The following is a 14,466-nucleotide window of genomic DNA, read 5'->3' as shown; positions in this document are numbered from 1 at the left end:
GAGATATATATAGAGATATATATATACAGTAATCCCTCCTCCATCGCGGGGGTTGCGTTCCAGAGCCACCCGCGAAGTAGGAAAATCCGCGAAGTAGAAACCATACGTTTATATGGTTATTTTTAGAATGTCATGCTTGGGTCACAGATTTGCGCAGAAACACAGGAGGTTGTAGAGAGACAGGAACGTTATTCAAACACTGCAAACAAACATTTGTCTCTTTTTCAAAAGTTTAAACTGTGCTCCATGACAAGACAGAGATGACAGTTCTGTCTCACAATTAAAAGAATGCAAACATATCTTCCTTTTCAAAGGAGTGCAAAGCAAGCAGTCAAAAAAAAAATCAATACGGCTTTTAAGTATGCGAAGCACCGCCGGTACAAAGCTGTTGAAGGCGGCAGCTCACACCCCCTCTGTCAGGAGCAGGAAGAGAGAGAGAGAGAGAGAGAGAGATAGCGAGAGACAGATAAAAAAAATCAATACGTGCCCTTTGAGCTTTTAAGTATGCGAAGCTCCGTGCAGCCTGTCCTTCAGGAAGCAGCTGCACACAGCCCCCCTGCTCACACCCCCCCCTACGTCAGCGCAGAGAGAGAGAGAGAGAGAGAGAAAGTTAGCTGGATAGCTTTTCAGCCATCTGCCAATAGCGTCCCTTGTATGAAATCAACTGGGCAAACCAACTGAGGAAGCATGTACCAGAAATTAAAAGACCTATTGTCCGCAGAAACCCGCGAAGCAGCGAAAAATCCGCGATATATATTTAAATATGCTTACATATAAAATCCGCGATGGAGTGAAGCCGCGAAAGGCGAAGCGCGATATAGCGAGGGATCACTGTATATATATATATCTAGAGATATATATATATATCTATATCTAGAGATATATATATATATCTATATCTAGAGATATATATATATATATCTATATCTAGAGATATATATATATCTATATCTATATATCTATATATCTATATATCTATATATATATATATATATATCTATATATATATATATATCTATATATCTATATATCTATATATATATATATCTCTATATATATATATATATATATATATATATATATATATATACACTAGCAAAATACCCGCGCTTCGCAGCGGAGAAGTAGTGTGTTAAAGAGGTTATGAAAAAGAAAAGGAAACATTTTAAAAATAACGTAACATGATTGTCAATGTAATTGTGTTGTTATTGTTATGAGTGTTGCTATACACACACACACATAAACATATATATACATATATACATATCTAGATATACACATCTACATATATATATATATACATATACACATCCACATATATATATATATATATATATATATATATATATATATATATATATATATATATATATATATATATATCAACATATATATATACACACATATGTACATATACACATACATAGATACATATACATATATACATATACACACACATACATACAGATACACACACATACATATATATACACACATACATACATAGATACACACACACACATATCTATAATAATAAAAGGCAAAGCCCTCACTGACTGACTGACTGACTCACTCACTGACTGACTCACTCATCACTAATTCTCCAACTTCCCGTGTAGGTGGAAGGCTGAAATTTGGCAGGCTCATTCCTTACAGCTTACTTACAAAAGTTAGGCAGGTTTCATTTCGAAATTCAAAGCGTAATGGTCATAACTGGAACATATTTTTTGTCCATACACTGTAATGGAGGAGGCGGAGTCACGTATCGCGTCATCACGCCTCCTACGTAATCACATGAACTAAAAACAAGGAAGAGATTTATAGCACGAGTCACACGCGGGAACGAAGGTAAATAATGTTAATTTTTGACTGTCTTTTAATACTGTGTAAGCATACATATTAACACATGTGCAATTAAACGTGTGCATTTACGGGGTGATTTCTCAGGCTTAAAAGCTCACCTTTTATCAAACGCGGGAACAAAGGTAACTGACGTTGTTCACTGTCTTTTAATACTGTGTAACCATACATATTCACACATGTGCAATTAAACGTGTGCATTTACGGGTTGATTTCTCAGGCTTAAAAGCTCGCCTTTTACTAAAAAGGTAAATGCAAAACTATTTTCAATCAGTTTATTGAAACGCTCCCGTTAAGGATTGCAATAACATATTCGCGAGATAAAAGAACGAAGTAGGGGGAAATGGAGGAACAGCCGCAAACAGCGAAGAGCAAAAAATTAATTAAACAATTGAGAATGGAGCGAGTTAAGTATACAAGCATGTTCATAAGGGAAACAAAGCACGGTGTAAAACGTAAGTTTTAATTAAGTTTATAGAAACGCTCCCGCTGCGGATTTCAGTAACATATTCGCAAGATAAAAGTTTAATGAGAAGACACGAGGTATAAACGAACCACACGCCGTGGCGCAACGTTAGGGGCAACAGTTTCAACCATTCTATGATCTGCTTCTCGCAACTGAAAGACGGCACATGGCGGATGTTAGCCGACTTGCTGACCGCAACGTTAGGGGCTTCAACTATGGCGCTGATGCCATATCTCAGTGCCAACACTTTGCAGACTGTACTTAAAAGACACGCCCTCCTCACTGGACAGTTAAAAACACCAATCAAACTAACGATGACATCAAGTATTACCCAATCAAAAGTAGGAAAGTAGGCATCTTCATAAAATGCGTGTGGGATAATTTGCATGAGATGCTGCTTTAAAAAAAAAATGATAAAAAAAATACGGGATAAATCCCGTCCAGTATTGATTCAAAACGGGACGCGCAATTTCATTCTCAAACGCGGCACGATTCCGTATTTTAAAGGACGGGTGGCAACCCTACAGTGCCAGGTAACCACCCATACAATCAGATTGTGATTCAGACTAGGAATGCAATGAATGTAATTACCCCGATCTACATACAAGGCGAAAGTCTTGCAACATTCAAAGATGATGGTTTGGGATAATTAGTACTTATTAAGTACACCATGGAACATAAAAGAGCTTATGAAGCCTTGAACCGAAAAAAGCAACATCTCAGAGATCGTACAAAAAAAAAAGGAGGTAATGTCGTTTTACTCGCTGTAGATTTTAGTGAAACATTACCAGTTATTCCACGAGGGAGACCAGCAGATGAACTCAACGCTTCTTTAAAATCCATGCTTCTCACACGGTCGGTTATATGTCGCGTGTTCTCGGGTAGGTACACCAAAAAATGTATACATTTAAGCATGTAATGGGCAAAGAAAAAATGAGGTATACCCGAAGGCACTGCAGTAGTACTCAATGTAACTTTACTTCTTAAATGTTAATGTTTTACTGTTTAATAATTTATACGCTTCTTATATATTGTTCAAATTCTTTTATCAAAATACCAGTGACAGCGCAATGCACGATAACATGGAGTGAATACACCATACGCATCTGCCCACGGCCGCCCTGGTGTGCGCAGATAGGAGTTGATTCTAAAATAAACATAAAAAGAGTAATGCAATCATCACCCATAAAGCGGATAGCAGACGTGACGTATTATATGTGTACCACATTTCAAGTCAATAGGTGAAACAGTTTGCAAGCTACAGGTGATTTAAATATCCTGGATAGACCAACGAAAAGCTACGGTTGCAAATTATACAAGAAGATTTTACTGTTTAATTATTTATATTTATATGAAATGTGCTTCTTATATATTACTTCATATTCTCATATGATAATGATGTTAATGTTGTTTATATTGATTTCTATGTTATTGTAAGTGCATCTATGTGTGTATATGTATGTATGTATGTATGTATGTATATATATATGTATATATATATATATATATATATATATATATATATATATATAAAAAATATATATATAAAAAATATAATTGTATATGTATATATAATATATCTGTATATGTGTGTATATGTGTGTGTATATGTGTATATATATATATATATGACAGCAACACTCATAACAATGACAACACAATTACATTGACAATCATGTTACGTTATTTTTAAAATGTTTCCTTTACTTTTTCATAACCTCTTTAACACACTACTTCTCCGCTGCTATATATATAGATATATATATATATATATATATATATATATATATAGGCGGCACGGTGGCGCAGTGGGTAGCGCTGCTGCCTCGCAGTTGGGAGATCTGGGGACCTGGGTTCGATTCCCGGGTCCTCCCTGCGTGGAGTTTGCATGTTCTCCCCGTGTCTGCGTGGGTTTCCTCCGGGCGCTCCGGTTTCCTGCCACATTCCAAAGACATGCAGGTTAGGTGGATTGGCGATTCTAAATTGGCCCTAGTGTGTGCTTGGTGTGTGGGTGTGTTTGTGTGTGTCCTGCGGTGGGTTGGCACCCTGCCCAGGATTGTTTCCTGCCTTGTGCCCTGTGTTGGCTGGGATTGGCTCCAGCAGACCCCCGTGACCCTGTGTTCGGATTCAGCGGGTTGGAAAATGGATGGATGGATATATATATATATATATATATATCTATATAGATATACAGTGGAACCTCTAGATACGAGTTTAATTCGTTCCAGCACTGAGCTTGTATAGCGAATTTCTCGTATCTAGAACAAACTTCCCCATTGAAAATAATGGAAATCCAGTTAATCCGTTCTACACCCCAAATATATTAACATAAAGATCAATTTTCCTAACAAATAACACTGATAAATTATATATACTGTAGTCTACCTTTAATAAATAACACTGGTAAATAATATAACTGATTATTAAATGAATCAAAACAGGTGTCCAAAGTGCAGTAGAGCATTCAATAAATCTTTAAATAAATAATCCTTAAAACAGTTGTGAAGTGGAGGCTTAAAATACACAAGAATAACAATCCTTTAACACGAGGTTAAAACGTCAAAAGGATGCTGTCTTTAAAAAACAGATGACAATCCCCGGTGCTTCTTCTCTGTTAGTTTCTGACCTGCGGGCTCTGCAACAGGCGAGACACTCTTAATGCAGCTGACCTTCTCTACACCGTCCTGCTTCAGCTGTTTGGCTCGCCTGTTCAGCTCACTGTTCAGCTACACGCGAGCCTGCACTCACTTGCTCGCCCGCTCGCGCTCTCTCTCTCTCTCTCTCTCTCTCTCCTGTCTTTTCTTTTACTTTTTCTCCCCCTTAACCGGCTCGCGCTTCTCTATATATGCGGGGAGGACATGGCAGCTGCAGCCCATCAGCCACAGGAACAATCATGGATGTGGGCAGTTTCCCACCTGTGCACTTAAGTGAGAAACGCAGACACCGCAGATCGCGGCTCGCAACTGCTACCACGCCCCCTTGCTAAGCCGCGAGCTATACCCACAGCCTGGCTCATGGCTCGTTACGCGAGCCAATGCTCGTATTTAGATCTGAATTTTTCGCTCATACTTTCCTCGTATTTTGAATTTCTCGTATACAGAGGTGATCGTATCTCGAGGTTCCACTGTATATATATATAGATATATCTATATAGATATATCTATATATATATCTATATAGATATATCTATATATATCTATATAGATATATCTATATATATCTATATAGATATATCTATATATATCTTGTTTTTTAGATTGACTTTTAGTAGACTGATAAATTCAAAAGTATTTTGCTATGTTTTAATCAACCTTCAAACTGATAGATATAACACTACATTATGAGGTCTGTATAAATTTGGCATGATATATTTAACTGTGTAGGCAGAAACAGTGAATTAGAATAATATTAAATATTCTCAGATTACATACACATCATACATTAGAAACAAATGTTTGTGAACCCTTAAGGATTACCTGAACTTCTGCGCCAATTTAACATAAGTGTGGTTTGAGCTAATTCAAGTCTCAACAATAGTCAAAATTTGTTTAACTAATAACTCCTAAACAATTGTACTTTTTGTCAATACTGAATGCATTATTTAAATATCCACACTCCAGGTTGAAAAAGTGTGCAAATCTCTAGGCTAATATCTTCTCCAAAATATTCTTGGAGTCTACAGTAGTGATTCAATTAATGAAAAGCTGGAAAGGGTCACAAAAGCATTTCTAAAGGCCTGGGTGTGTGTTGGTGTAGTGTAAAATAACTTGTCAACAAATGGAGGAAATTAAGCACCATTGCTGTTAAATTTCTACCACAGAAACAACATCTTATTAAAGAAAGAAACATCCCCTAACAGGACAAATCAGTTATCAGGCAGGAGAAAAGCTGTTCATTGTATCTTTTAATTACTCCTCGGCAAAATGCCTTAGAGGGAGCATGCATCAATAGCAGTCTGTTAGAGCATGGTCACAGAAACAAAGACTAGAGGTTCATTTTATAAACTATTGAGCTTCGATACACTGTCAATCAATGCATACACTTACTCTGGTTGGTTCGTTGGTTTACACCTAAATGACTTATATAATAAAGTCTATTATATCTGGTTCTTCTTTATACCCTTGAATTGAGCCACCACCCTTGAAATTTCTGTGTATATAACAACTGACCATTCAGGACATCTGCTGACTTCTTTTGTCATCTTTTAGTCCTCTTTCAATAAATTTTGTTGTTCACTTGATCTTTATCTGATTTCTGAGATTTTTTAACCCTTTATGCTATTTCTTTTAAGATGAATGCTATGTTACCCTAAAATTCTTCCACATTTCTTAACCACAGCAGGATTGTTGAAGGAGGTGAAAAAGACCCTTTGGGTAACTGCAAAATGAAGACTATTAAAAAACAATGTGCAGTTTTGCAATTTTGCTGCATAGTGTGCCAAAATCTAAAATATATTTAACACTATTTAAAAATGTTGTCATATGGTATAAACTACACAATATTTAAAACCATACATTTTCCCAAAACATTGGCAATATTTAATTATGAATGATCTGTATGTATTTTTGTACATGCAAAAAGAAACCTTATAGTCACACTGTGTGTATGTATATGTATAATAACAAGTGCCCTGCTATGTATCAGTAGTCCTACACTTAAAGAAAGCGTTTAGTAAGAATGGACAGTCCTTTAAGATTAATTGAATAAAATTGTTTGCTAGTGCAGCTGTATCGGCATCTTTTTTGTTTTAAATATTCTAAACGTTACACTTATCTAAAAGCTGTGTGTGGTTATCTTTACTATTTTTCCTACTTAATTTTCATTAATAACTAGAGAAAATACATTTTAATATAGGCATTGAATATCCTCCCATCCCAGCTTACTTGAACTTCAAGTTTTCAATTCAAAGAAAGTGTGTAGTGTTACAACAGCTGACATGTGTAATTACGTTGGCAGATTAACTACAGCTATCACATTAAGATGAGAGAAAAACTTATTCAAGCCAGGCAATATTTAGATTGATCTAAGAGCAATTATGATATCTCTGTCAGCACTCCCTGGAGTCCGACTTGTGCTAAAGGTATCCACAGGCTGACCACAATGCCAGGCCAAGGGGGTAAATTGAGGTGGTGTTCCTCATAACCAACAATTTAAAGTAGTTTGCATCATGTATCTCTTTTATGCATTGTATAATCTTTGATCTTCATTTTCTGCTAGTTTAAAAAAAAAAATCTTGCTTAGCTGTTAATTATTTTTTTTTCTTTTAGAACTACATACGTAGAAAAATCTATAGACACTACTTAATGGTGTCATAAAAAATATTTTTTTAAAACGACTCAACTCATTGTGTACTATAAAGTGAAAGTTAATTTCAGAGCACCAAAACCAGTAATAGGTAGGCTGTAATGTTCTGTTTTGTATTTATAATCCGTTACATTTTGGAATCATCATTTTTTAATTGCACAGGCAATTCTTAGCTTTAACCTCTTTTATGAAGCACAAATAAACCAAAAAAAGCCTCTTCATATAGATCAATTCAGTTTATCTTGCACTATTACTGTCCCATTGTTCGGACTGTGAGTACCAAACACATGTACTTGTGTAATGCAGTTGATACATCAATTTTCTATTCGGTTAATTTACTAGGTTTTCTTGACTTTTCATGGATGTTTCTATTATTCTAATTCTTATAAAGTTTAAGGTGGCAAACATTGTGGTAGACTGGCCAGATCACTCCTCAGCAACCTCCTAGAACTTCTCCTGGAGGAATTCCAGATACTTCAAGGTCATTTGAGAGACTTAATCTTTCCAGCGTGTCCTTAGTCTTCATTTGGAGTATATTTCTTATTTATCAAATGTGTAATGAGCCACAAATATGCTAAAAAACATTTTTTATTTCATTTTATAGAAAATTCTTGAAGTAGAAGATCACCATGCAGAGGTCCAGGTATCTAAGCAAGCTGTTAGCAATAATGATCACTCAGACGTTAGAGAAATGGTGACTCCAGCCTTGAGGGATGCTCTTACAAAACAAGGTAATGTGCTACTGTTATTGTTTTTAACCCAACTCTCAAACTTTTCTCATAATTTCTCACATGTATTCTTCAGGCTTAAGTAACGAGGAAAGTGTTTCTGCCAAGCCCTCTTTGCAGTAGGTGTCATAACCCTGTTTTTTGTTTTACTTAATGTTTGGTCACCCTGCTTTTGAATCTGTAAGGATTTCTTTGATATGATCCTATGTATGTAACACCCTCTTACTGTAACCATGTTAATTAAAATGAAATACAGTATATGATTCATATCAACATTTTTTCCATTTATATTGGCAATAAATGTTATTTTTTGATAAATATAAAAGTAAGTTCATATGTCCCTGTTAAAAGATCTATGTGTAGTGCAGGTGTACTTTTTTGCTTTTTTTGTCTTGCCAGAAAATCTGTACTGTTGTCTACAGATGCAATTTCAATGTTTTCTCTGAGGGTGTTGATGGAGAAGTATAGAGAAGGCCAGAAGAAGTCGCATTGTCTTTGTGGACTTAGAGAAAGCATATAACAGGGTGCCTCAAGAGGAGTTGTAGTATTGTATGAGGAAGTCGGGAGTGGCAGAGAAATATGTTAGAGTTGTACAGGATATGTACGAGGGAAGTGTGACCATGGTGAGGTCTGCAGTAGGAGTGATGGACTTTTTCAAGGTTGAGGTGGGATTAAATCAGAGATCGGCTCTGAGCCCTTTCTTGTTTGCAATGGTGATGGACAGGTTGACAAATGAGGTTAGACAGGAATCCCCATGGACTATGATCAGAATCAGAAAATTTTATTAAACCCGAAGGAATTTACTTACACAACAACAGACAAGGGACATGTTACACTAAGAGCAAGTATAAAAGTAACCATGTAAATATAATAAAGTATAATAAATGTAAGTATCAAACTAAAGTACGGAGTGTTGCACCTTAAGTTAATATTGCACATTCTGAGAACAAATAAGGTTATTCTCATGTAAAGAGCAGACAATTTATTGCACAAGAACAGATAGTATGTTGCACATTTCAAGTACTTGAAAAAATGTACCTGAATATCCAATAAAGAAGAAGGGTAATGGCTTAAAGTGTGGGTGAGTGACCAGAAAAGGAGTTAGAGTCTGATGGCTGTGGGGAGGAAGGATTTCCTGTGACGTTCAGTGGAGCACTTGATGCTAGTCAGTCTACTGCTGAAAACGCTCTTCTGTCCAACCACAACACTATGAAGTGGGTGATTAGCATTTTCAATAATAGACCGAAGCCTAGACAGCGTTCTCTGATCTGCCACAGTTTCCAAGCTGTCCAGTTTCTCTCCTACTACAGAGGCAGCCTTCTGAATTAGTTTTAGTCTCCTGTTGTCTGCCACTTTCATGCTGCTCCCCCAGCATATAGAACATCCGCAGCATAGTGTTGCTGACACTAAAAGATCTGAGCTTGCATAGGAAATGCAGCCTACTTTGACTCTTCTTGTATGTGGTGGGCGAGTTCCTGGACCAGTCAAGCTTATTGCTCATATACACCCCTAGATACTTGTACTCTTCAACGATCTCCACCTCCACACCCCTAATAGACAGGGGAGTGGCTGAAATCAACTACCAACTCTTTAGTTTTACTGGTGTTGATCTGCAGTTGATTCAGCTCACACCAGTCAACAAACCTGTTCAATACCTTCCTGTATTCTGTCTCGTCTCCATGTCTGATACTACTAACTATTGCAGAGTCATCAGATAATTTCTGCAGATGGCAGCCCTCTGTGTTGTAACTACAATCTGTAGTGTACAAGGTCAAGAGGAATAGTGACAGAACTGTCCCTTGTGGAGCACCAGTGCTACACAGCACGGTGTCAGACACAAAGCCCTATAGCCGCACAAACTGTGGCCTTCCCGTCAGATAGTCCATGATCCACGAAATTAAGGGAGCATCCATCTGCATTTCCGATAGCTTACTCCCCAGTCTGGCTGGCTGGATGGTGTTAAAGGCATATGAGATATTGAGGAACATAATCCTGAGAGTTCCTCCTGGCTTGTCTAGGTGACTTTAGGCACGGTGCAGCAGGTAGATGATTGCATCTTTGACTCCAATCCTCGCCTGGTAGGCAAACTGGAGAGGGTCCAGTACTGACTTAACCTGGGAGCAAAGTATAGTGCATCCGGAAAGTATTCACAGCGCATCACTTTTTCCACATTTTGTTATGTTAGCCTTATTCCAAAATGTTGTGAAGGGGTTTCTCTTCACCATGGAAATGATTCTGCGATCATCCACCACTGTTGCCTTCCGTGGACGTCACAGGTCTTTTTGCGTTGCTGAGTTCACGAGTGCTTGCTTTCTTTCTCAGGATGTACCAAACTGTAGATTTTGTGACTCGTAATATTGTAGCAATTTCTTAGATGGGTTTTTCTGTTTTTGCAGCTTAAGGATGGCTTCTTTCACCTGCATGGAGAGCTCCTTTGACCGCATATTGTCTGTTCACAGCAAAATTTTCCACATGCAAGCACCACACCTCAAATCAACTCCAGGCCTTTTATCTGCTTAATTGATAATGACATAACGACGGACTTACCCACACCTGCCCATGAAATAGCCTTTGAGTCAATTGTCCAATTACTTTTGAGCCCCTGAAATGAAGGGATTGTGTTAAAAAATGCTTTAGTTGCCTCACATTTTTATGCAATCATTTTATTCACCCCACTGATTTAAAGCTGAAAGTCTGCACTTCAACTGCATCTGAGCTGTTTCATTTAAAATTTATTGTGGTAATGTACAGAACCAAAATTAGAAAAAAGTTGTCTGTCCAAATATTTATGGACCTAACTGTAGTTTCTGTTCCAGTAATGGCAAAGACTATTTAGTTCCTGTACCAGCCGCACGTTTGTTTGGAGGGATCTGCAAAGCCACCAAGCAAAAGACTTTGTCTCAGTCATCCGGGAGGGGCTCAGAGTAGAGCCGCTGCTCCTCCGCATCAAGAGGAGTCAGATGAGGTGGCTCGGGCATCTGATCAGGATGCCTCCAGGACGCCTCCCTGGTGAGGTGTTCCGGGCACGTCTAACCGGTATGAGGCCCCGGGGAAGACCCAGGACACGCTGGAGGGACTATGTCTCTCGGCTGGCCTGGGAATGCCTTGGGATTCTCCCAGAAGAGCTAGAAGAACTGGCCGGGGAGAGGGAAGTCTGGGCATCTCTGCTCAAGCTGCTGCCCCCGTGACCCTGATCTCGGATAAGTGGAAGAGGATGGATGGATAATGTCTTGAATATTTTTTTTCTCAATAAACTTCCTAGAAAGAGAAGTAAACAGTATAAACACAATCAATATTTGGTGTAACCACCCTTTGCCTTAAAAACAGCAGCAGTTGTCTTCACTCCATTTTAATGTACTTTCTGATGGTATTCGTGTGGTGGGTTTTTCTTTCTCTTGGAAAACTTAGCACAGTTTCATTGAAGAGGTTTGCTGTTAGCTAGTCTGAGATTACTTGTAGAGACAGACCTAAGTAATGTTAAGATCAGGGCTCATTGGGCAATGCCACGGTTTTTGCTGCATTTTTTTTTAAAATCATTTTGGCCATGTGTTTGGTGTCATTATTCTACTGCAGAATGAAGCTGGGATTAATCCGATGCCTCCCTCATGGAGTTTCATGATGGATAAGAATCTGCCTGTTTTTCTTAGCAGTGAGGGGTTCATGAATTTTGTTAAAATCATCAACTGTATTTCCAGAAATTATGCCCCAGATCTGCAAGCAATCTCTATCGATATTCATTCATGTACTTTTTCGATGTCTTGCTCTTTGGTGGACAAACTGACTTCTGTCTGAGCCAAAAAAATAAAATTTGGACTCTTTAGTCCAGAGCACCTTCTTCCATTTTTGTGCACCCTCGTTGGCGCGAGTTGGGTTGTTTGGCTTTTTTTCACTGTCACTAAGGCAGGTTGTGTTCAGATATTGCATATGTACACTACTTGTCAAACGTTTTAGAACACTTCAGTTTTTCCAGTTTTTTTTTCCCCCCAAATTTTAATCAGTTTAAATACAATGAGTGACCTAAAGTGGTGCAAAGGTAAGCAGTAAACTGTCAGAGGTTTAAATTTTAAGTTTAGGTTAGCAAAAACTGAAGAAAAGGAAATATCAGAATATTACGAATGGGCCTTCTTCATGGAACAACTAATAGGTTACAAAATATAGATGTTCTACAGCAATTAAAGTAAATTAAGCCTTGCAAGTTGAAGCAGACAATAGTTTGTAGATGTGTTCCAACTTCTGTTGATTACTTTAAAACCTGTCTTAAAGGTTTTTGTGTCTCAACTCTTTGTCTTAAAACAGAGTTGGAATAGACTGTGTTACTACATCCTCCAAAGTACTACTTGGACAATGTTCCAGTGATAATGACAAGAAAATGGCAATTAACAAATTAAATGAGACAGAGCATTATTAGTGTTAGAAGTGTAGGCATTTCATTTACTGCAATTGAAAAAAAAAAAAAAAAAATCTGTGAGTATGGAGTCCAACACAATCCAGAAACACTTGGAAAATGAAAGAAAATCTGATAGGAAGACCAGGTATAAAACAATATCTGCAGTTACACACACACAAACGCACAGTCTACATACACACTGACTAGGCTAGCAGTCAAACCTGAACTCCTGACATTGTGTGCCAGGAACTCGCTCCATCACTCTTCATCACCTATGTTAAAACATCAGTACTGATTAAAACTAACTTTAGACATGTAATGTCGGCTTGGTTGATAGCATTAACTGCATTGTTCTCATCTACTTAATCTGTCACTGTCCGTTATCCCACTGGCTAGTATCTTTACAAAATAATTTAGATCATCTCCCTCCCTTGACATGAATAAACATTTGCTAGCTAACTGCTGTGCTCTGATCCACACACTAAGAAATTCAGGCATCTTTTTTTCCATTCTATCAGTATACACTGATTTGATAACTAGATATTACTATGTAATAATAATTGCGAAGTATGGTCTCCTGCAATAGAAAGCTGATGTAGACCAAATGTACATCTCCAGAAAAGTGGTGACCGTGGTCTTTTTTTTTTTTTGTTTTTGGAATACATCAAGACAAATATACCCTACTACTAATGAGACAATAACAACCAGGAGAGAACATACTGTTTGTCAAAATTAAAAGAGGAATCGAGCACTGATACTTGTCCCCAGACATCATCTAGTCTCAAGGCCATCAAGAGCAGGATGAAAGCTTCAATAATCAATGGAAAAATCAATGACTTCTTGTTGAAACAACTCCATGGTCAATTTTCAGACATTGAAAAACTAAGTTGACAAGAAACTGATCTGTGAATGGTTTTGAAGCTCTGCTCTAAAGTGGCGTACAGAGTTGCCTTGTGGCAGCTCAGGATCAGGCACTTGTGCTATCATCAAAAGAATATTTATAAGATGGATGTTGATAGCAAGTGCAGGAAATGCCAGCAACCAGAAGAGCACATCAGTCACATTGTTGCTGGATGCTCAGTGGTAATGCCAAAAGAATATGCCCACCAACACAATTGGACAGTTCGCTACTTACACTGGTTATTGCTCTGTGAGCTTGTCCTCCTAATATCTGATCATTAGAATGATCACCAGCCTGAGAAGCTCGTCGAGACATATTTCTCAACCGTATAGTGGAAAATGGTGGTGTTCTATCGATTTGTACCATTGGAGCTAACCAACTGGATATTTTTCTCCATGACAGAAATAAGAGAAGTTACAGTACATTTCAGTGAATAGTCTTGAGTACTGGCCTGAGTTAGTAGTTACTGCTTAAATTTGTCTAACTTTGATTGTTGCAGTCATATCTGTGGATGTGTGTCAGAGTGGAGTTGAATGGCTTTCCATCAGTTGATAGTAAGAATAATGGAAAAAATTAGATTGGAAAGTTTTGGGAGTGTATAGATGATTGTAATTTGAGAGTGTGGAGAGGATAACAGCAGAAAATTAAAGTACAGTACATGAGGATTTGTTCAGAACTTTAAAGGCTAGTTGGGGGAATCACATTTTTTACACTTGTACACTTTAGAGGTAGAAAATGACTTGGCGTATGTTTTCACTTTTTCCTTCCGTTGTATGAATATGAAAATGTTATTTCAGACAAAACCAAGACTGATCTGACA

The 14,466-nt window shown here is 37.6% G+C and overlaps 1 protein-coding gene across 1 annotated transcript in view; it reads left to right on the top strand.

The window, feature by feature from the left end:
• tyw1 (tRNA-yW synthesizing protein 1 homolog (S. cerevisiae)) overlaps positions 1–14,466 on the top strand; it is a 206,991-nt gene that overhangs the window by 66,628 nt on the left and 125,897 nt on the right. Inside the window, exon 8 of the mRNA XM_028806820.2 lies at positions 8,235–8,361. Within this exon, the coding sequence (XP_028662653.1) occupies positions 8,235–8,361 (127 nt within the window). The remainder of the gene's footprint in view (positions 1–8,234; positions 8,362–14,466) is intronic.

The sequence above is a fragment of the Erpetoichthys calabaricus genome, chromosome 8 (genome assembly GCF_900747795.2).
Source record: "Erpetoichthys calabaricus chromosome 8, fErpCal1.3, whole genome shotgun sequence".
Taxonomy (NCBI): Eukaryota; Metazoa; Chordata; class Cladistia; order Polypteriformes; family Polypteridae; genus Erpetoichthys; species Erpetoichthys calabaricus.
This window is presented reverse-complemented; position numbering and strand designations above follow the sequence as displayed.